Source organism: Malus domestica, chromosome 06, assembly GCF_042453785.1.
Source record: "Malus domestica chromosome 06, GDT2T_hap1".
Classification (NCBI taxonomy): Eukaryota; Viridiplantae; Streptophyta; class Magnoliopsida; order Rosales; family Rosaceae; genus Malus; species Malus domestica.
Genome location: NC_091666.1, coordinates 457,528 through 481,081, shown reverse-complemented (window position 1 = coordinate 481,081; position 23,554 = coordinate 457,528). Strand labels below are relative to the sequence as shown.

Genomic DNA, 23,554 nt, shown 5'->3' with positions numbered 1-23,554 from the left:
GGCCCCAAGGGACTCATATTCTAGAACCTGAGAAATATCCGTCAATAGCTTATTTCCATTTGAACAAGTCGAATGGGTAAGATCATAAAGGCCAAAGCTGAAACATTGTTTTCTCAACAAACACAAAAAGATGAAATATTATTTGGTAACTATCACTGGGCGGTAGCTATAAGACAGAAAACTAACATATATGTTTGGACTCCACCAACCTAAACGGCACTGCAACAAATTAAGCCAAATTTTCCTCTTCCATCGTGGGATGTGTAACTTCAAACAATGTAGTTAGCTTCGTAGAGCACGCTCTGAGATGTTTTCAGTATCAGAGCAGTCCAGCCTCTTTGTAGCTTTCAACTGAGCCAGTAAGCGTCTCTTTCAATGGTCGGAAACTCAAACCCAGCCTCTGAAGTTTCTCCGAGCTCAACCTTGGTTGTTCTTCGACTTCAACAAAGCTACCAATATACATGTATAATCCAAATTCATAAAATTAGTTTAAAGGGAAAACCATTACAACAAGATTCCCTGTCCATTCTGCTTAATATGCATTGGATGACATCGATGATCAATAACGCTATATACATAACTCATTTGAAAATCTCTCCATTCTAGTTACCAAGTATAGGTTGAAGAGAAACCTTACTTCTTAGGATAACTGTAATTAGGATAAATGCTCTTCAGCTCTTCAACCAGATCTGTCGTCTTGATATTGTGAGCGGTGCATATGTATCTTCCTTCAGCCTCAGGCTTCTCATACACCATAATGACTGCTTCAGCTACATCCCGCACATCAACTATCATCCGCGGCTTGTTTTCCAGTGACTCATACCCTTCTGCGAGGAGACAATATTAAATTAGTAAATATGAATATTCATGACTGGGGGATAAACCTGGATCCAGGGTCATAGAGATCAACATGGAGCCAAATGCATAAACACCTACAATAGACAATTACCAAAGGATGAGTTTACAACCCCACGTACCTCTCTATCTAAACATATGCAGATTTTATACATAATTATGAAAAGCGTGTAACTGTTAATGGTAGTAAGAAAAATTTCAAGAATCAAATTATAGAAAACAAATCCCTGACCTATCAAGTTATAACTGTGAAATGGAGTTTTATAGGGGTTTATTTGTGAAAACCCTTGATTTTAAAGAAATGGATTTAAGTTTTCTAACAAAGCAAGGGATTTAATTAGGGATTTAATTAAGCATCAAGTGGTTATGTCAAAAGTAAGTACCCTTCAAAAGCTTGATGAGGACCAAGGTACTTGCATTTACAGTGGACTGCAGAATTGGCCCCATAATAAGTGTAGGACAAACAGTTACCAAGTCAAGCCCATTTTTTCTTGCATACTCCAGGGCTTCATATTCTGCTTCAGTTTTTGAAAGACAATACCAATTCTGAAAGATTAAAGAAATAATTAGATAGTCGAAACACGCATATGAAATGATACAATCACACTGAAATAACTTTACGAGTGCAATGTTGCAGAATGAATAGCTAGATGATATCATCACACTAAATGGATTTGCACCATTTCAAATCTCTACCAAAAGTGAAAATACTGCATAAAACTATGAGTAAAAGTTCAGGAACCGCAAGAGATGATATTCAATATATTTTTTTTTCATTGCATAGGACTACTGAAAAACATGATTTGACCATTATAGAGTGAATTTTAATTTCAGTTTCGAAAATAGTTTGTTATGATAATGAAATGTGTGCAGTTTATGATTTTGAAAGTCAATCTCAAAACTTACCGTCATTGGCAAATTCCATTCTTTCCCTTTTCCTGTTTTAGTGAAGATTATTGATATTGTTTTAATCTTTTCTAACTCTATGGTTTTTCGTCATTATAGAATAAATAATACACTTTCCTTTCCTTTATTTCTAATTGTTCGATATTTCTTGGGGAATTAAAACATAATCCCTGGAAGTCCTTTTCTCTTGGTATCCTCGGTGAAGAATCAACACTCCTAACTGGATCCTAAAAGGAAAGTTTGTGTATGCGTGTTCCTATTTCTTAGTTCTACTACGCATTGCATTGATCACCAAAATTATGAGTTCATTCTAGAACTACTATCACATATATATGTTAATGGAATACCTTAGTACTTCTGCAGTATTCCTTGTCTGACCAACAAGTTTCATCCAACACTTGGCCTTGAGACCACTTAGGATTCATGACAAGAGAAGCTGCAGATGACACGAAAACAACTCGCTTGACTTTTGCTTCAAGGCATGCTTTAAGAACATTAAGTGTTCCTTTCACGGCAGGTTCAATCAATTCTACCTGGACAAATGATAAATCAAAATGTAGGAAATATGAGCATTTATTTGGTTAGCATATATTGGCACAATAAAACTGTACATAGTACCAACCACAAATAGAGTACTATACTAATTAGCAACAACCGATGAGAAGTGAGTGTACTAACTACTAACTAATCTATTGCAATTGAGATCGAATATCCCGGTGATCAATGAATGAGAGAAATTCTTGCCTCAGGATTTGGCACAGGGTCGTAGGGAACTGGACTGGCAACATGAAACACTCCATCACATCCTTGAATCGCTGTGCGAAGGGATTCATAGTCCAACAAGTCCGCTTTGAATAGTTTAAGGTTCTCAGATGCCTTGTCAAGTTTTTTCAAGTGGGCGTGCTTGTCATTAGCTGCGTTTGTGCACAACACAAATACAGTACTATTAATCATCAACGATTTCCGCTTCCTGACACTCTTTGAGCCAGTTTCCACTCAATCAAGAAATTTGTTCATTTTGTGTTTGCATTACTTGTAATCAAGCATATCACACCAACAAAATTATAGCCAAAATCATTAGAATTTAAGAACTGAGCATTTTATCTTGTTAAAGGTCCGCTCGATAACTATGCCAGTTTTTAGTTTTCATTACATGTTTGGTAACTGGTTGCCAAATTAAAAATACTCAAATAGTTACCGAACAAGTTTTCACTTTTTTTTTTCTTTGTTAATTTTTTTTATAAAAAAAGAAAAGGAAAATTTTAAAAATTGAAAAACGAAATGATAATCAAGCAGCCTCTAAATAATTAATCATCAAACGAGTATCAAAGTAGCAGATAATGAAAACGAAAACAGATATATCTTGTCCTACGATCGATGGAACGGTTGTCACTGCAAGTGCAAACAGTCGAAAGAAAGAAAGAAAGGAAAATGGTTGGATAGAGGATACATACAGGGGTCTCTGAGGGTTCCGTGGACAATAGAATCCTTGGAAAGAAGAAGCTTAACAACCCACGACGCAAGAAACCCTCCAGCTCCTGTTACACAGTATCTTCCCTTCTCAACCGCCATTTTTAATCACGCACACCTCCCACCTCTCTCTCTCTCTCTCTCTCTCTCTCTCTCTCAACTGTCAACACCCACCTACTCCTTTTGCTTCCTCGCTCGGTTTGGCTTATTTCATAGGTAGCCCGCCCATGTGCCAACCGACAGGACGTATTAAGTGCGAATGTGCGATGCACCATCACGCATCCTTTTTCTTTTTTCCCTTTTTTTTTCTACAAAACCATCTCCAACCTTTGGGCAAAAAGTCAAATTATTTAGCCCAGAAAATTAAGCTTTTAGCTCAAAAATATCTTTCTGCTCCAATTCTTCTGGTATAAAATTTTAACCCGGAATTATTAAAAAATGAACTTAAACTAATTTTTTTCTTAAATCAATTTTTTTTAAATATGTAGACTATTGTAAATTAATTTTATGAATATTTTAATTTTAAAAAAAATTTAAATTCTGAAAAATATTAAAAAATCATTAAATTTTTCACAAAGCAAGCTTTCAACTTTCAACAACCTTAATTAATAAGATATAAATTTAATAAAGTACATAAACCACATAATAAACAACATAAGCTTAATACAAACGACAATTAATAAACTTAATTAATAAAGCACATAATTCATACACTACATAAACTTAACAATCATATCCACCATCTTCACTTGGTGATGGACTTCGTTGAAATGTTGGGATATAGGGTTCAGAGGATTCATCATCTTGAAACATACTCCTTGAGGCAGACTTTTGCATAATTTCCTTTTGCTTATCACGTAAGAACTTCTTCCTCTCTAGAGTGTATTTGTTGAGGTCTTTCATCATGAATTCAATTTCAAACCTATTTTTCTCCCTATCCGAGATTTCCTTCATTTGCAAACGCATTCGGGCCGCTTCTTCTTGGCGAGCGCTATGAATTTCGTGCAATTTTGCAATTACGGTAGCAAAGTCTCCCCTCGTCGAATCTTGGGCCTTCCCTTTTCACTTTGCTTCCTTTTGCTTATCTCTTCATGGAGGCCTTGCTAAAGAAGGAGATGGGGTCATTTCATCAACACCTTCATCGACACCTTCATTTCTCGGTGCGGTTTCACGTTGAAATAATCTTCCCCATTGTTGGTCTGCATCGGTTGCCCATCTTGGATAATCCTTGAGGACGTCCAAAGCATGTTGCAACTTAAAAACTTGATTTTTTTTTTGTGTTACTCTTGTCTTGTAAATTTCCATTGCTTTGTCACCCTATGCAAAAAATACATAAAAATAATTAGTTGCAAAATAATATTATGTACATGACAAATAAAATATCAAGAAAAAAACTCACAATTTATATGGCGCTCCTTCCACTAGGCATGTCAATCATGGCTCTCTCCAAGCTTTCCTTCCATAAAGTGCATGCTTTGTTGATAGTCTTCCACCGATCATAAACACCACCACTATCCCACCCGCCGCAGTTGCAGTTTTCTTGAAATTTGCAATGATTTTATCTCACAAAACCTTTTTATTTTGATTTGTGCCAACTGCACCATCTTCGCTAATAGAAACTCATGTCAAGCATAAAGAAACATCTTCCTCACATGTCCAATTACGACCTCTAACATGCTCTCTTGCCATGTTGAACGATTTGGAAATGGAAAGAAATGCTAGAAAGATAAATTGGAAGAATTGTAGGAGAAAATTGAGTTTTGTGTGGATGTTTGAACAAATATATAGGCATTTATAGAGTTTTTGGGTAAATTTTGTGTTAAATTTATTTAATTATTTTAGCCGTTGGATTTTAATTTGGGCCGTTAGATCTTTTTTTTTTAACCGTTAGATTTGAGTATATTCAATCTCAACTGTTGGATTCAATGTATTTTAAAATAACATATTTTTTTTAAAATGAAATTTGAATCTGGACCGTTGGATCAACCAACGGTCCTTAAACGATGGCTGTCAGATGTGGAAAAGAGTCGTTGGGCTCGGGCAAGTGGCCGACATGGCGCTGACGCTGGGTCCCACGCTGTCGGGAACGAAACGCAGGAGCTCCGCGTGGGGCGCGATGGAGCGTGAACGGGCCGAGAGTAGCCTAAAGGCCAACGAGTCCAGTCGCGCGAGGGGGGAAAACTAAGGGGTATTTGGCCCAGAAATAACATTTGGCATTTAGCCCAAAATTTTAACATGGGTTGGAGAGTGTTTGGGGGGGGGGGTAATTTGGCTTTTAGCCCAGGTTTGGAGTTGGTCTAAGACAATAAAGATTTGTATGACTAATGATGCTACGAAAACTACATTTTGTGAAGAAAATTGCTAAAGATAAACACGTCTAAATCATCCATCTAATAGTCTACAATACAACAATTTTATAGGGTTTAAATAGCTTATTTAATAATTTGACATAAATATTCCTAAAAGTTAAATTGTTATTAGTTTTGTTGATGCACAAAATTAGTAAGGACTTTGGTACAACAGAAAGTGTTAAGTTTGTGACCTTCGCTAGATTGCTCCGGTCACTAGTATGGATAAGTATGTAAATGGATAGAGATAGGGAAGCAAACACAAGATGTACGTGGTTCACCCAGATTGGCTACGTCCATAAAGTAGAAGAGTTCTTATTAATTGTGAAGGGTTTACACAAGTACATAGGTTCAAGCTCTCCTTTAGTGAGTACAAGTGAATGATTTAGTACAAATGACATTAGCCAATATTGTGAGAGAATGATCTCTATTTATAGAAGAGAGTTTCTAGTTTCATTCTGACATTGACACGTGTCGTGTTGTGATTGGCTTCTGATGTTGACACATGTCGCGCTATAATTGGCTTTTGATGTCGACACGTGTCACATTGTGATTGGCCTCCTGGTTGGAGGGAAACTTTTCTGGGTAATGACGGTATAACGTTGACCGGTGCTCAGTAGTTTCGGGATTGGTCAAGTATGGTACATACAGTGCTCGCCTAAGTTCCCGAATGAGGGAAGCTCCTCGGTTAGGGACTTGTAAGATCCAAGCTATTGAGTAATCATGAAACTTCTAAGTACCGAAGTGTGGTATCATTTTCACTTGCCTTATCTGTCTCATATGTAGATGTGGCATCTTCTCTGGAAGTACTTTTCCTCCATCCAGGGATGGTATCTTTAACCGATGAAGATGCACAAAGTAATGTATCAATTTCACTTGAAGCTTACTTGTAGTTTCAGGCTTGGTCAAGTGCGACACAAACCCTATAGTAGGAGTCCCCCAAGTCGCCGAGCTAGGAGATTTGCCGAAGGAGGTAACAAACAAGGTAAGCAATCAGACTTCCAAGCAAGCAACCTGGATCGGAGGTTCGACTTTGGCTTCCGGTTAATTGTTCTCATTCTCCTTGTGTCGTAAATAGCACCAAGGATAAGGAAAAGCAAATGGAAAAGAGATGATATGAGATACTTTTGCTTTTGAAGAAGTAACTTTCCACAGGCTTATTCTTGAACTGGGCTGGAGGGTTTTCTGGTTTCCTCTAGAGTATAAGGCCGACTCAAGAATTTGAGGGTCAAAACAAGTTTATCAAATCTAGAGTACGTTCGACCCTGATGATATGGGATACTTTTGCTTTTGACAAAGTAGTGGATGTATCGGCACGTGTTCTGTTACGCTTATCTCCACATGCTTCCTTGTATCCTTCTCACACTTGCCCTATCTGTTCCTCAAGCAAATATGGTATCTTCTCTAGAAGCATAAGATGTTGAAGATGAGTACTCGAGAGCAATGCCAGGTAAGTAATTAGGCAAGGGGTTTCAGGCAGTCAATTCCTGACTGGAAGCTTGGTTCTAAGTGTTGACTAATTGCTCTCTTTCTCCTTGTCTTGCAGGTGAGAACAAGGCCAAAAGAAAAGACAGGGAAAAAGCATGATATGGGATACTCTTACTTTTAACCCTTATGATATGAGATACTCTTACTCTGGTGTGGCTTGTTTGCAGAGGTATTATCGGGAGGAAAAGAAGCTGAGTATTTCGAGAGACTCTGCTGAGAGTGCCCTCTCGGATGTGAAGAAAAGTTGAGCATTTTTTTATTTGCAGGTTTGCCTGGCTGTGGAGGATGGAGGTCGACATATATAGGAGTCTCCCTAACAACAAGTAGTAGTGTTATTCCTTTACCCTTCTTGGTCATAACAATGTAGTGGAAGCTGCAAGCTTCACGTGTTTTTACTTTGTCAGAGCATTTTGGAAAAGTGGTCTGTGGTATCTGGAAAGCTGATGTTGCATGTAAAGATTACAAATAAGCTTTATCCAAGGAAATATGGCTTTCGAAGTTCGGAGAACAGTGCCTCTTCGGTTTTCGAACAAGCAATCCTGTCGGGGATCTAGCTCTCGAGATTCAGAGAACTGTGCCTCTTCAATTTTTAAGAAAGCAATCTTGTTGGGAGTCTGGCTCTCGAGATTCGGAGGGCGGTGCCTCTTTAATTTTTGAGCACGTAATCCTGTTGGGAGTCTGGCTCTCGAGATTCGTAGAGCGGTGCCTCTTCGAGTTTTGAGAAAGCAATCCGGTTAGGAGTCTGACTCTTGAGATTCGGAGAGCATTGTCTTTTTGATTTTTGATAAAGTAATCCTGTTGAGAGTCTGGCTCTCGAGATTCGGAGGGCGGTGCCTCTTCGATTTTTGAGCAAGCAATCCTGTTGGGAGTCTGACTCTTGAGATTCGGATAGCAGTGTCTCTTCGATTTTTGAGAAAGTAATCATGTTGGGAGTCTGGCTCTTGAGATTCGGAGGGTGGTGCCTCTTCGATTTTTGAGCAAGCAATCTTGTTGGGAGTGTTTTCTCGAATGTGAGTAAAGGTTGGGTATTTTTGCCAGTCTGCCTTGCCACGGAGCACAAAGGTTGACACACATTGGGACTTTCTAGTTATCAAGCAGTGGTGCTGTTCATTTACCTTTGTGGGTAATAGTAGGGTAGCTGGACCTTCAAAATTTATGTGTATAAACTTGTTTACTTTCTTAAGAAGCTATAGGACAAGAGGGTCATGAATGGAGTCATGTACCACTGGAGCTTTCTTTCGTAAATCTCTATCTCTTCTTGGAAGTAGGAAGGTTTGATCAAGAGCATTTGATTTTTCCCTGGACTCGCCGTACTGACTTTCAAGCTATGTCTGTCGAAACATCTCTGAGTCCCTTATACCTTCGTGTTTCTCTAGGACTTGTTGCCCCTTTCCCAAATTGGTAGCCGGCTTGGGACGTGGGAGGGGACCGAGTCTTTTAGAAACCCTTGAGTCATTGATCTTCGAGCTTATGTGGAAGAGATTCTCTCAACGTTACTTTAGGAAGTCTCGGCAGTCACGATAAACGGTTTTCGATCTTTCCAACCTTTCTGCAAGGAGGTGTCTTCCTCAATTTCTTCTGCTTCGGGTCGAAGCAGCTGGGTTGAGAGAAGTCTCATGTTGATCAATGTTTTGATGATTAGCTTGCTCCTCATCAGGGATACCCATGTCGAAGGAACGTGACCCTCCTTGTTAGGAGGCATCCAGATGATGGTTGATGTTCACAGGGGTAACGAGTTCGCGTGTTTGAGTACGCCTAGTTTCGTGGAGCATCTCAAAGAGCTTCTCATACTACTCCTGGAGGACCTCATTCTTCATTGCTATCTTCTTGTTTTGAGCTTCTAGCTCATCGACTTTAACTTAAAGAACAACCCTCTTTCCTTCCTTCTTTCGTTGCTTCGCACTAGGTGCAAGAGGGGTGTCATTCTGTATGTTGTGGCTTCCTTCGCTCCCTATGTTAGATAGGGATGTCTGGTCAAAAGAGAGTGTACGAATGGTGGAAACCAGCTTAACAAAGCTGAAGAGAGTGAGAATAAGTGTCGTTCCCACAAACGGCGCCAAATGTTGATGCACAAAATCAGTGAGGACTTTGGTACAACAGAGAGTGTTAAGTTTGTGACCTTCGCTAGATTGTTCTGGTCACTAGTATGGATAAGTAAGTAAATGGATAGAGATAGGGAAGCAAACACAAGATGTACGTGGTTCACCCAGATTGGCTACGTCCATGGAGTAGAGGAGTTCTCATTAATTGTGAAGGGTTTACACAAGTACATTGGTTCAAGCTCTCCTTTAGTGAGTACAAGTGAATGATTTAGTACAAATGACATTAGCCAATATTGTGAAAGAATGATCTCTATTTATAGAAGAGAGTTTCTATTTTCATTCTAACATTGACACGTGTCGTGTTGTGATTGGCTTCTGATGTTGACACGTGTTGCGCTATGATTGGCTTCTGATGTCGACACGTGTCGCGCTGTGATTGGCCTCCTGGTTGGAGGGAAACTCTTCTGGGTCATTGACGATATAACGTTGACTGGTGCTTAGTAGTTTCGGGGATTGGTCAAGTATGGTACAAACAAGTTTTTTTTTTTTTTAACGAACGATACTATCTACATTAAGGGTGTGGACTTAGCCTCACAATGAGTTAGTAATAATGTAGTTCAAATTCTTCTTTGGAGATAATCGAACTTAAAAGGAATTAGCTAATAGTATAGACAAATAATAAAATGCGAGCAACTTGCACACATGGTGTGCATATAAAATCAAATTGAAATAATTGTAATTAGGATGCAACTTGAGTTTGGTCAACCCGAATCGGCACATACTAAACTCGATTTTAAATCTGATCGAGCAAGTTAGAATGAAGAAAAACTCGTCCAATCCAAGCCGACCTCAACTCTTTCATTTATTGGGTTGGGTTGGGTGGATGTATTGTCCACCCATGTCAATCAAAACTCAACCTGATTTTGAGCCCGAATTCACTCGTGCACATATTACCTATCTCATTTCATATTATATAAGTTATGTAAGGTTTATTGTCATTTTTCATAATGATAATGAATAAAAGTGTTACTTTTAAATTTTTTCTGGTTGAAGTTTTGGTACATCACACTTCTTTTGGTTGAAGTTTTAGTACGTCTTATAATTTAACTTTCAACTTTGCATGGTTGAATCATCAGAAATAGTCTCCAACTTTTTTGTTTTAGCTTTTGTGTGGATGATGATGTGTAAATGAAAGTTAATATTGACGCTGTTTGGTTCAAATTTGAAAAATCATGCAAAATTAGGTATTATAAGATTAAACTCGATAAAGTTGGATGAACCCGAACCCAACGCGAATAAACCCGAATCTAATTAAAACTAGACTAAAACCGCATGAACTGGGCCCACTCCAAATCCGAATTGTAAAGGTTGAGTTAGGATGGGTTGACCATCCAACCCGCTCTCTTAACTGTAATGCATTGATCTTTAAATACTAAAAACTGGAGGTCTCGAGTTCAAAACCCGCTGCTGGTATGGAAGCTAGACTTGTTGCCACGGAAATGCTGAAATGCCTATGTGAGTCTTCCCAGCCCCCGTAATAGGTGGATAACGTGATTTGCCACCAGTTGTCCCCACAAAAAACAAAAAAAAAACCAAAAACAAAATATAGTATATAGATAGAGATCCATACTCTATACTATTTAATTAATAGACTTCCGAAAATAATGCTGAAGATGTACTTACCAAATAGATCTATACTTTATAATATTAATTAATTTCACAGTATAATAATATTCTTATTGTCCTCTACAACTACAATCAAAGTTGTAAAGAATAATAATATTCCTAATAGAAGATAACTTTTTTGTTCTGTAACACATTATAAAGACAATGTTCTCTTTAACATATTCTCTCTCCGTCCTTCATAGATGTGTTTTCTCCATATACATTCATCGTTGACGGTTTACTCACGCTCTATTCCAATGACGACCGGCAAATCCATTGCTTTTATCATACTTCTTTATGTTAGCAATATGAAAATTTTGGTATATTTGTCATTGGTTTAATGAGACACTGATTAATTTTTAGTGCCGGTGAGAGATTATTAGAACTCGAATGTATGTCCTAAAATCAATTATTGTGTTAATAAAAGTTTAAGACGATACAATAGATTAGCCTAGGCAAGGCCACTACTTAAAAATAATTCTATTAATCTTAAATAGTGGACCCATGGACCTTGGTTTACAAATATAAACATAAAAAGAGGTATGTTAAAGGTTTTGGAGAAATCGAAATATTATAGTCACCATTTTTCTCATGTGATTATCTTTTAATTATTTACGACCGTGGAATTCCTCAAGTAACTTAAAAGAGTGGCCCAAGAGGCCTAAAATTCTTCTTTACTTGAGGAGGCGCTCCTGCCTCCACCGTTTCGGTGATATAGTTTGGAAATAGCATATATCATGCAAAAAGGGGGATCAGAGAAATAAAAAACCATATAAATCCCAAATCCCCATATCGGCGAGAGAGGCGACGAAATTGACATCAATGACGAGCACATGGAAGAGAAGATTGGGAAATGTGAGGTCCTTCGTATCGAATTCGACGGGAGGCCTGAGAGGAGGAAGCAACCTGGCGTCATGGGTGGTGACTGGTACGCTAGCCTACTTCCTCTGGGTGAAGCCCTCATAGGACCTCTATCAAATTGTTTGTATGAATATATTTTTGTATATTATAGCGGCTGTACACAGGTAGGGATTTATACAAGAATGCGATGCTATTCTACGTAAAGGAAAGCTAATTACAATCAATCACTATAATTACTCCAAGGAATATTGTGTCCTACAATCACTCCAAACCATATCTGTTAGTTGACTATTTTATTTCCTTTAACACTCCCCCTCAAGTTGGAGTGTGGATATCAATAACACCCAACTTGCCATGATGCGAATGGAAGATAGGTGCTCTCAATGGCTTTGTAAACATGTTTGCTATTTGACGTCCCGTTTGCACATGAGAGGTCTTGACTTCTCCCCTCTGAATCCTTTCACGAACAGTATGACAATCCAGTTCTATGTGTTTGGTTCGTTCATGATACACAGGGTTTGCTGCAATATGTAGAGCAGCTTGATTGTCGCAAAACAATCTTGCTGGCTCAGGATGGTTTACGCGCAAATCTTTCAATAAATTCCTTTGCCAAGTAAGCTCACAAATGGTTGCAGCCATGGAACGATACTCGGCTTCTGCTGAAGATCTTGCTACCGTGACTTGCTTTTTACTTTTCCACGACACAAGTGATTTACCAAGGAAGACACAAAAACCTGTCATTGATCGACGTGTGATCGGACATCTAGCCCAATCCGCATCACAGTAGCCAATCAAAGTAAGTTGATTCACCGAAGGAAATAGTAACCCTTGTCCTGGTGCTTCTTTCAAATATTGGAGAAGACGATGTGCTGCCTTAAGGTGATGAAGTTTCGGTTCTTGCATGAACTGACTGAGATTATTTACTGCATACGTAATATCTGGCCTTGTGATGGCAAGATAGATCAATTTTCCAACCAAACGTCGATATGGAGTCGGGTCCTTGAGGGCATCACTACCTGTTGTCGTCAACACTAAATCAGGTTCCATAGAAACCTTGGCAGGTTTCACTCCAAGCAAACCAGCTTCCTCCAATATATCCAGGGTATATTTTCGTTGGCAAATGGAGATCCCAGCCTTGGACCGTGCAACTTCGACACCAAGAAAATATTTTAATAGTCCGAGGTCTTTAATTCGAAAACATCCACTAAGAAACTTCTTGAGTTGACTAATGGCTTCCTCATCATTTCCTGCAATGATCATGTCATCAACGTAGAGTAGCACCACAGTAATAGAGTGTCCACAAACCTGAGTGAATAACGAGTAATCTGCACGGGACTGTTGAAAGCCAATTTCTTGAATGGCAGATGAAAAACTTTGGAACCAGCTGCGAGATGCTTGTTTGAGTCCGTATAATGACTTGTGAAGTTGACAAACCATAGTCTCCCCCTGTCGACGATAACCAAGAGACGGTAACATATAGACTTCTTCATGTAGGGCACCGTGAAGGAAAGCATTTTGGACATCCATTTGGTGAAGAGATCAGCCGCGAACAGCAGCAATAGTCAAGAGACAGCGGACAGTAATGAGTTTAACAACTGGAGCAAACGTCTCTTTGTAATCAATGCCTTCGCTCTGTGTGAACCCTTTGGCGACAAGGCGAGCCTTGTAGCGTTCGATGGTACCGTCGGAATGATACTTGATTTTGAAGACCCATTTACAGCCAATGGGTCGTTGGTGCGGAGGTAAAGGAACCATAGTCCATGTGTGATTGGCTTCAAGAGCTTCAAGCTCAAAGTTCATAGCTGCAAGCCAGTGAGGGTCATGGCGGGCCTGCTCATAAGAGGCTGGTTCAACCAAGTGAAAGACGTGGACAAAAGAGCGGTGAGCAGGAGAGAGACGAGAATAAGAAACATACCGGTGGAAGGGATAGCGCGTGCCGGACATGGTGGAAGAGATGGCGCTGGGCTGAAGCAAAGCAGCATGATGGGTCTGATAGTCACGAAGATATGCTGGTGGATGTTTAATGTGGTCGGAGCGACGAAGGGGAAAAAGAGGTAGCGGAGGAGACGGCGCAGGAGCTGGCGAGAGGTGTGTGGGGGTGGATGAGTGATGTCAGCATGAAGTGAGGGAGTAGGTGAATGAGGAAGGTCAGTAGTGGGAAAGAGGTCGGAAGGTGGAGGAGGTTGAGCAGAGAGGAGGGTAGGAGTGGGGTCGTCATGAGGAACAGGTAAGACAGGGAAATCGAGGTCAGTTTCTGGTGGTGAGGTAGCAAGAGGGAAAATATGTTAATGGAAGATGACATCACGAGAGGTGAAAATGCGCTTGCTGTCGAGGTCATAGACACGATAGCCCTTTTGGCCAAGGGAATAACCCAGGAAAAGGCAGCGACGAGCACGAGCATCAAATTTGTGGGAGGGAGTAAGGTTGGTAACATAGCATAAACACCCAAAAACCCGGAGATGAGAGTATGCAGGTAGGGTCCCATGCAAGAGTTCATAGGGAGATTTATGGGAAAGTAATGGTGTGGGAAGGCGATTGATAAGGTAACAGGCAGTTTGTATACTCTCCCCCCAGAACTTTAAGGGTAGATTAGCTTGAAATCGTAAGGCACGGGCAACATTCAAAAGATGGCAGTGTTTGCGTTCAACGACCCCGTTTTGTTGAAGGGTGTGGGCACATGTGTGTTGAAAGAGGGTGCCATGAGTGTCTAAAAACTATCGCATAGATATAAATTCGCCCCCAATGTCTGCACGGAGGGTTTTAATGTCGCGATTAAACTGGGTTTTGACCCAAGAAAAAAACGAGTGCAACAAGGTTTGTGTGTCTGATTTAAATCGCATGAGGTGAACCCATGTGAAACGAGTGAAGTCATCTACAATGGTGAGGAAGTAACGTGCCCTAGAGGGTGTATGGACTTGGTGTGGCCCTTAAATATCACAGTGGATCAAATCAAAAGGTGCAACTGATTTTATTGAACTGGAAACAAAAGATGAACGAGTTTGCTTTGCTAAAGGACAAACATCACAAACATGTGTAGAATCAAAAATGATTTCTGGGATGGTCTAGGATAAAGAGTGAAGAGGAGCTGAGGATGGGTGCCCAAGACGTCGGTGCCAAAGTGCCGAGGTACGGTTGACATGGTGAGCGAGATGAGGGTTTTGTGTTGGAGTGAGGTAGTAAAGTCCATTAAGCTGCTTGCCCAGGCCAATCATCCTCTTCGTAGCCATGTCCTGCACAACACAAAAACCCGGGTAAAATATCACAATACACTTCAATGCCCAGGTCAACTTACTCACAAATAACAAATTCACACGAAATTGTAGCACATGCAAAACTGCATCAAGGGTTATCTTGGGTGACAGTTTAATAGACCCAATGAGTTCAATCGCAGCCTGGCCACCATTTGGTAAACCAACAAAATCATGGTGGGTTTTAGTGTGATTATGGCTGGGTGATAAGTGAGAAATATGATCTGTGGCCCCGCTATCCACGATCCAATACAAAGTTGAATGCAGATCATGTTGTGTAAAGTTGCAGTTGGGTGTATAGATACCTGTTGCATGTGCAAGTGGCAGATCGGTACCATTCTTATTGCGAAGAAGAGCCATAAGTTGATTGTACTCCTCGGTGGTGAACGTTGGTTGATTGCTGGAAATCGTCGCTTTGGTTGTGTCAATCTGAGCAGCTGGCAACGGTAGTGCTTCAACATTGTTGGAGGTTGGAGGTGCACGCCTATTTCTGGGCACATTCTTCTCGTGCCATTTGTGCCCTTCAGGGAATCCAATAAGGAAAAAACAACGTTCGACTGGATGTTCTCCGTCACAGTAGCTGCATTTGAATGTCTTTTGTGAATTAGGGTTGTTGGCACTATAGCCTCCTTTTGGTGCTGTCGAACGACTGGTTTGCATTGCATGGGCAGTAGGTTCACGACGATTTACCACATCTAATTGGCGTTCATGTTGAATAACCAATCCATGGACTCGTCGTATATCTGGGAGTGGGCTCATCATCAAGATAGAGCCTCGTATGGTTGAGTAACTCTCGTTCAGTCCCATTAAGAACTGCATGACTTTCTCTTTCTCTTCCCTGTCTGCATGTGCCTTGGATCCCTCGCATTCACAAGTAATGGGCCCATAATATGATGCTAATTTATCCCAAAGAGCTTTCAATTTTGTGTAATAATCTGAAACAGATAGCTGTCCTTGTCGGTGTTCGGCAATTTCTTGTCGAATCTGATAGATCCTGGAATCTTTTCCTTGCGAGAATCGATCCTCAAGATCTCTCCATGCTGCTGACGCAGTTTTGCAGTAAAGTATACTGTGAGCAATGTTACCCTGCACGGATTGCCAAATCCAGGACAAGACCATGTCATTGCATCTCTGCCAAATTGGATATTTAACATCAGTGGTTGCAGGAATCTTGATTGATCCGTCAATGAACCCTAGTTTGTTTTTTGCGCTGAGAACGATTCGCATAGAGCGGCTCCATTGTCCATAGTTGTGTCCATCAAGAAGTTGTGAGACTAAAACAAGACTTGGTGAATCTGAATGATGCAAAATGAGAGGATCAGATACATGAGGTATCATCTCAGTTGATTTTCTGTCGCCCATGGTGGCTGTGTTTGATGAAGAAGAACTGGTTGTGTTTGTGGCGGAAGCAGAATGAGCCTTCTAGAGTCACTAAGATCGGTGCTCTGATGCCATATCAAATTGTTTGTATGAATATATTTTTGTATATTATAGCGGCTGTACATAGGTAAGGATTTATACAAGAATGCGATGCTATTCTAGGTAAAGGAAAGCTAATTACAATCAATCACTATAATTACTCCAAGGAATATTGTGTCCTACAATCACTCCAAACCATATTTGTTAGTTGACTATTTTATTTCCTTTAACAACCTCAAGCGGGAACAGCAGGAAAGGGCTGTTCTGGCCTCTGCGGATCCCCATGCCTACGTAGAGAAACGGAAACCGATCGCCGATCCTCAGGTACTGTTTCATATCTGAGTTTCTGCTGTTTCAAGTGAAAAAAATTATGATTGAGTTTTTCAATTGCTTGCCAAATACTTCAAATTACAACTTGAATTCCGTTTCAGGAGACTGGATTGATATACGGCAACAAGAATAAACCTCGAAAACCGGATGCGTAGTTTGTAAGTTATCGTTTACTGAGTTACACTATAATAGTGTTGTTCGAAGTGTTATCAGTTGGAATGCTGTGGAATGTTACCCCTAAAATACCTTTTGTATATGTTGCAATAAAGTTCAGTTTTGAATACTTGTTAGTTCACAGTTACACAAATTTAAACTGACCAAAAAAGTTAAACCTTGAGGGTCCTTTCATGTGCCTAAATATGAATATACGTCGCAATTTTGACTTCAGCATCTGGATATGAAAATTGTACTCTTCTTGCAGCACACCAAGCAGCAAGAATCTGACTACCAAACTTACACTCTCAAAATGCCATCAACCCTTGGGGAGCTGTGCGAAGGGCCAGATCCACATTCTGCCACGAACAGGTCGGAAACTTAAACTCAGCCTCTGAAGTTTCTCCTAGCTCAACCTTGGATGTTCTTCTTGTTCGCTCCCTAAATCCGCCATGGGCCTCGCGGGCAAGCCGGGGATTTACTTCACATATGAGATTGGAGGGTGCGGGCGTGCCACTACTAGATGCCGCTAGTAGACGGGATTTGAATGATTGAGGTTGCGCCTGAGATTGACTTCAAACCAAGAGATTGTGCCATTGAGTGGGAGTAGCTCAAATCAAGGTTCTTTCTTTGCCTTAAAAATAAGGAGTTTACTTATATGGAGAAATGTAACAACAACTAAATAACAAGGTTGTTGGAAGTGTGAATAACAAAGGGACATAAATGACTGGTATTGTAGATTGCTTGTAATTTATATGACTGGAAATGAGTACATAAAAGTTACAAATGAGATCGATACCGCAAGTGAGCAGCAGAGCTAATAAACTAGATAAAATAAGGTTTTTGGCAAATCTGGTTTGAGCAGAGTTTGTGCTTGTATTTGTTTGGTTGTTTGAGTGTCCATAATCCTTCTCCATCTGCTTCTTTATATAGAGGTCTGGAAGAGCCCCTTTGCTGAGATCTTTGTACTTGCCCGAAAGAAGCTTGGGCAGCTTGCATTTCATTGCTTGGGCAGCTTGCATTGCATTTGCCAACTTGCATGTAGAAACAATATTAAAAGGGAAACTTGCATCTCCACCACATGATTTCATCAAATGTTTTCCCACTTGTAATAAACTAACATTTAAAAGAAGCAAGTCGGCTCTTTCACATGTTCCTTGTCCGAAAGCTCTCATGGTGCATTCTTATCCACTTGCATGAAAAAGCATGCATTTGTCTTGATTAAACAATTCTTTTGGCGAACCTCCACCACCAAAACAAATGGGAGAAACAATATTATAGTGCCAACCTATCCCACTTGATAGCTAAATATCTTCCAAGTTAGTCTTCTTGCTCATTAATCCTCCAAATGCCATATTTTACCCAAATTGTCCAAATAAGTAAAAATGGGTATATTTTAGGTGCAAACACTTCTACTTCAACAAAGCTGCCAATATACAAATCCAAAATTACAAAATTAGTTTAAACGGAAAACCATTACAACAAGAATCCCTGTCCATTCTACTTAATTTTGCATTGGATGACATCGATGATCGATAACGCTATATACATAATTAATTTGAAAATCTCTCCATTCTAGTTACCAAGTATAGATTGAAGAGAAACCTTAGGGCTTGTTTGATATCCTACTTGAGTTCAACTTTTATTAAATCAAAAACACTTTTTGAGTTTTAGGCTTTGAATTCTTGTTTGGTAAGACTCTTTTTAAAAATTGGATTCAAAACTAACTTAAAAACATAGGCTATTTCTTAAAAACACTAAAAGTGAGTTTTTAGAGTTTTCATGCTCTCTCCTCAACATCTTCTTCTGCTCCTTCCTAACCCTCTCTTTTTCTCTCCCAACCCTCTTTTTCTCCTATCCCCATGTCACACCTTGTCTTCTCTCTCTCTTCAGCTTTGTCTTGTCTCTCTTTCTTCTCACTCCTCACCTTCTCATTGTAATTTTTTGCTCTCTACCTATCCTCCTCATCCTCTCCCTGTCTTTCTCTCTCCTCTCCGACTATTTCCTCTCTTTTCTCCTTCCCAATTCTTTCTCTCCTCGAATTTTTGTTCAAGGAAGTTTGAATTCAAACTAAAAAAATTAGTTTTAAAAATTCAACTAAACATATTTTTGAAAATTTGAAGCTTAACAGAAAAATGTTTTCAAGTGATGTTATTTGAAAATTATTTTTAGGAACAATCAAAGTTTTTGAGTAGGATACCAAACAGGCTCTTACTTATTAGGATAATTGTAATTAGGATAAATGCTCCTCAGTTCTTCAACCAGATCTCTTGCCTTGATGTGAGCGGTGCATATATATCTTCCTTCAGCCTCGGGCTTCTCATACGCCATAAGGACTGCTTCAGCTACATCCAGCACGTCAACTATCATTCACAGCTTGTTTTCCAGTGACTCATACCCTTTGGCGAGGAGACAATACTAAACCAGTTAAAATGGATCCCGAAGATCATGAATGGATGATAAATCTGGATCCTGCGTTGTAGAGATCAAAAGGGAGCCAAATGCATAAACACCACAATAGACAATTACCACAGGATGAGTTTACAACACCACTTACCTATATATCTAAACATATTTATATTTTATACATAATTAGGGTAGCACCCGTAATGGTTAATGGTAGTAAGAAACATTTCAAAAATCAAACTACAGAAAAACAAATCCGTGACCTATCAAGTTTAAGTGGTTTTTTAACTCTGAAATGGAGTTCTTTTTTTGGTCGTGGTAAAATGGGGTTCCATAGGGGCTTATTTTTGTGAAGAGCCCTAGATTTTAAAGCAACAGATTTAAATAAGCGTCATGTCGTTATATAAAAACGAAGTACCCTTCAAAAGCTTGATGGGGATCAAGGTACTTGCATTTACAATGTACTGCAGAATTGGCCCGAAAACAAGTGTAGGACAAACGGTTAACAAGTCAAGCCCATTTATTCTTGCGTACTCCAGGGCCTCAATTCGCCTTCAGTTTTCGAAAGACAATACCAATTCTGGAAGATTAAAGAAATAAGGGTAAAAGACTGTTTACTACCCTCATGTTTCGTGGTTTTCAACATTTATTACATCATGTTTTTTTCGTCTCAGAGTCATACCTAAAGTGTAAATTTTGGGACAGTCTCATACATCCGTTAGTCAAACTGTTAAGTTTTTCGTTAACTGTGACGTGGCGCACTGACTGGGCCCCACGTGTCATCCACGTTTTATTTTTTATTTTATTTTTTTTTAATTTTTTTTCTTTTCTTTTCTTTTCTTCTTCCTTCTTCCTTCTTCTTCTTCCGACTGTAACTTTCCTTTTGTTTTTTTTTTTTTCTTCTTCCTTCTCCTTCTTCCTTCCTTCCTACTTCCTTCCCTTTCTTCCCCTTCTTCCTTCTTTTTCCTTCTCATTCTCCTTCTTCTTCCCGAATCTGAGGAAGCTTTTTTTTTTTTTCTCTTCTTCTTCTTCTTCTTTCTCTTTCCTCCTTCCTTCTTCTTCTTCTTCTTCTTCTTCCTCCGAATCTGCCCAGATTCAGTTATTTTTTTTTTTCTTCCTCCTTCTTCTCCTTCTTCCTTCCCCTTCTTCGTTCTTCTTCTTCTTCCTCCGAATTTGGGGGAAGATGAAAGTGTTTTTTTTTTTTTTTTTTTTTTTTTGAGGAAGAAGAAGAAGAAGAAGGAGGAAGAAGGGGAAGGAAGAAGGAGAAGGAGGAAGAAAAAATTGCAGTCGGAGGAAGAAAAAGAAGAAGAAGGAAGAAGAAGAAAGAAAGAAAAAAAAAAAAAAAACAAACTTCCCCAGATTTCGGAGGAAGAAGAAGGAGAATGAGAAGGAAGAAGAAGGAAGAAGGGGAAGAAAGGGAAAGGAAGGAGGAAGGAAGGAAGAAGGAGAAGGAAGAAGAAAAAAAAAAAAAAAAGAAAGTTGCAGTCAGAGGAAGAAGAAGATGAAGAATGAAGAAGAAAAGAAAAAAAAAAAGAAAAAAAAACGTGGATGACACGTGGCACCCAGTCAGTGCGCCACGTCACAGTTAACGAAAAACTTAACAGTTTGACTAACGGATGTATGAGACTGTCCCAAAATTTACACTTTAGGTATGACTCTGAGACGAAAAAAATTTGATGTACTAAATGTTGAAAACCATGAAACATTAGGGTAGTAAACAGTCTTTTACCCAAGAAATAATTATAGTCGAAACACACATGAAATGATACAATCCCACTCAAATAACTTTACCAATGCAGTGTTGCAGCTAGATGATATGACCACGCTAAATGTATTTGCGCCATTCCAAATCTCCACCAAAATGAAAATACTAAATAAAACTAATTCAAAAACGAGATGATATTCAATATATTGTTGTAAATAGTATAATAATGTATGCCCACATGCATACAGTAGACATATCATATGCTTAATAGGGTTTTTGTTTGTTTCCATGGTGATGCTCTATAAATAGAGCTTTACGAACGTTCAACTGAGTAGAGAGAAAAGGAAGAGAAAAATATCTAATAGTAATAATATACATTACTTCCTCTGCAACAGCTTGTATTGGTATAATACTCTGCAACTGCTTCGTTCCTATCCCGAATAAAGGTTATCTTTCTATAACTTTTACATTTTTATAACACGTTATCAGCACGAGTCTCTAAGTATAACCATGTCTCATTTACATTCACTAAACAATAAAGGAAATCATTCTCTCATTTCTCTCCGCCGAACGAAAAAAAAAAAAAATGTTTCCTCTAAAGTTTTTCCTGTTCATCTTCTTCATCTGCCTCAACTGCGTGGTATATCCTCGCGACGAACTATTTGCTCCATGCCTGCTCGTAGTTCTCCAACTAGCGGTTACATACATCTTTGATTACTTGTTTGGTTTGGATATTGATTACTAACATAATATTTATATTGATTTTACTGCAATCCAAGATGGTGCGGTACAATCGCCCACCTTGAACTGCAAATTTCATCTTACTGCGATCCAAGATGGTGCGGTATCATCGCCTATCTTGGACTGCAGATCTACTTTTACTGCAAATTTCAGGTGGTGCGGTATAATCGCCCTCCTTTCTCTTCAAATTTAAATTTACCTGTTATTTAATTTTACTGCAAATTTCAGGTGGAGCGGTATAATCGCCCTCCTTGCTCTTCAAATTTAAATTTACCTGTTATTTAATTTTACTGCAAATTTCAGGTGGAGCGGTATAATCGCCCTCCTTGCTCTTCAAATTTAAATTTACTTGTTATTTAATTTCATTGCAATTTTAGGTGGTGCGGTATAATCGCCCTCCTTGTTCTCCAAATTTAAATTTACTTGTTGTTTAATTTCATTGCAATTTTAGGTGGTGCAGTATAATCGCCCACCCTGCTCTGCGTATTTCAATTTTCTTGCTACTTGAGTGGTGTGGAATAATCGCCCATTCCATGTTACATTCTTTCAATGAGAATGGTGCGGTACAATCGCCCTTCTCATTCACCCTGAAAATCTCGAGCCAGAAGTTTCGAGTGCTTATCATTTTGGCCTGAAGATCAAAATGAAAAATTTGTAAGAACCAGAAGTTCTAACATCACATTCCTCTAGGAATACATATTACTACAAGTTCTTACACATCTCATTTTCTTTCAGAAAAGAAAATGACGAACTTGGCTAAGCTTGAATATGCTGCCCTGGACATTACCGGGAAGAATTACCTTACTTGGGTACTTGATACCAAGATCCATCTGGAAGCAGGGAATCTTGGAGATACCATCAGGGAAGAAAGCAGCTCATCTTCTCAAAATCGGGCGAAGGCTATGATCTTTATTCGCCGCCATCTTGATGAGGCACTAAAGAGTGAGTACTTAACGGTTGAAGATCCGTTAGCTCTCTGGGAGGCCTTGCGAAGCAGATATAATCACCAGACAACGGTGATTCTTCCAAAAGCTCGCTATGAGTGGTCTCACCTGAGAATTCAGGATTTCAAATCAGTGGCGGAGTACAATTCTGCGTTGTTCAGGATTACCTCTCAGATGAAGCTCTGTGGGGATACCATTACTGATGAAATATTGCTGGAAAAGACTTACAGCACATTTCATGCCAATAACGTGCTCCTGCAGCAGCAGTATAGAGCGCGATGCTACACTGAATACAACCAGCTGATATCTGTGCTCCTGGTAGCTGAACAGAACAATGAGCTCCTGATGAAAAACCATAATTCCCGACCTACTGGATCTGCACCATTCCCAGAAGTAAATGATACTTCCCTCGAAGTGAACGCCACATCATCTGGTGGTAATTATCATAAACAAGGACGTGGCCACAAACGAGGTCGATGGAATAAGAAAGGCAAGAACCATGGTGGTCAGTTTCACAACCAGGTTCAGAGGCATAATTCTGGCCCGAGCTTCAAAAATGTGAATCGTCACAAAGGCAAAGCTAACATGACCAATGCTCCCAGGAACTCTGAAGGAGCTTGCCATAGGTGTGGTGGCAATGGGCATTGGGTGCGAACTTGTCGTACCCCAAAACATCTGGTGGAGTTGTATCAAGCCTCCCTCAAGAAGAAGGGTGTCGAGACCAATTTTCTCGACCAGGCTAAACCAATGGATATACCTGATCCAGTGTTTGATTTATCAGGGCAATTTGACGCAACTCACCTAGATGTTTCAGACTTCATTACGGAAAGGGGGAATGAAGTATATCGGTCCGACTAAATCGTTTATGTTTGATGTACTTTTATTATGCTGAACTTGTTGTCTAAAACTAGTTTTTCAGATTCAATAAAAATGGCATGTAAATTTCCTGTTATAAATTGTTTGTTAACTGTGA

The 23,554-nt window shown here is 39.5% G+C and overlaps 2 protein-coding genes and 1 long non-coding RNA gene across 4 annotated transcripts; 2 read left to right on the top strand and 1 right to left on the bottom strand.

The window, feature by feature from the left end:
- Window positions 1-35: 35 nt before the first annotated feature.
- On the bottom strand, window positions 36-3,449 carry LOC103419967 (cinnamoyl-CoA reductase 1-like). The gene is made up of 6 exons (XM_008358045.4): window positions 3,216-3,449; window positions 2,506-2,675; window positions 2,109-2,294; window positions 1,239-1,401; window positions 638-827; window positions 36-449 (listed from the first exon to the last, which is right to left on the bottom strand). Exons 1-6 carry the CDS (start codon window positions 3,331-3,333, stop codon window positions 320-322), a joined length of 957 nt encoding a protein of 318 aa, XP_008356267.3. The 5' UTR covers window positions 3,334-3,449; the 3' UTR covers window positions 36-319.
- Window positions 3,450-16,534: 13,085 nt separating this feature from the next.
- On the top strand, window positions 16,535-16,915 carry LOC139196968 (uncharacterized). The gene is made up of 2 exons (XR_011581886.1): window positions 16,535-16,626; window positions 16,734-16,915. It is a non-coding gene; the product is annotated as an uncharacterized lncRNA (long non-coding RNA).
- A 4,190-nt stretch (window positions 16,916-21,105) lies between these two features.
- LOC139196967 (uncharacterized) lies at window positions 21,106-23,554 on the top strand. Of its 2 annotated transcripts, none has more exons than XM_070823335.1 (2): window positions 21,106-21,342; window positions 22,373-23,554. In XM_070823335.1, the coding sequence occupies exon 2, from the start codon at window positions 22,381-22,383 to the stop codon at window positions 23,437-23,439; it is 1,059 nt and encodes a 352-aa protein (XP_070679436.1). In that variant the 5' UTR covers window positions 21,106-21,342; window positions 22,373-22,380; the 3' UTR covers window positions 23,440-23,554. The 2 variants fall into 2 exon arrangements, with proteins under 2 accessions (XP_070679436.1, XP_070679435.1); XM_070823334.1 differs by having other exon boundaries at window positions 21,106-22,291.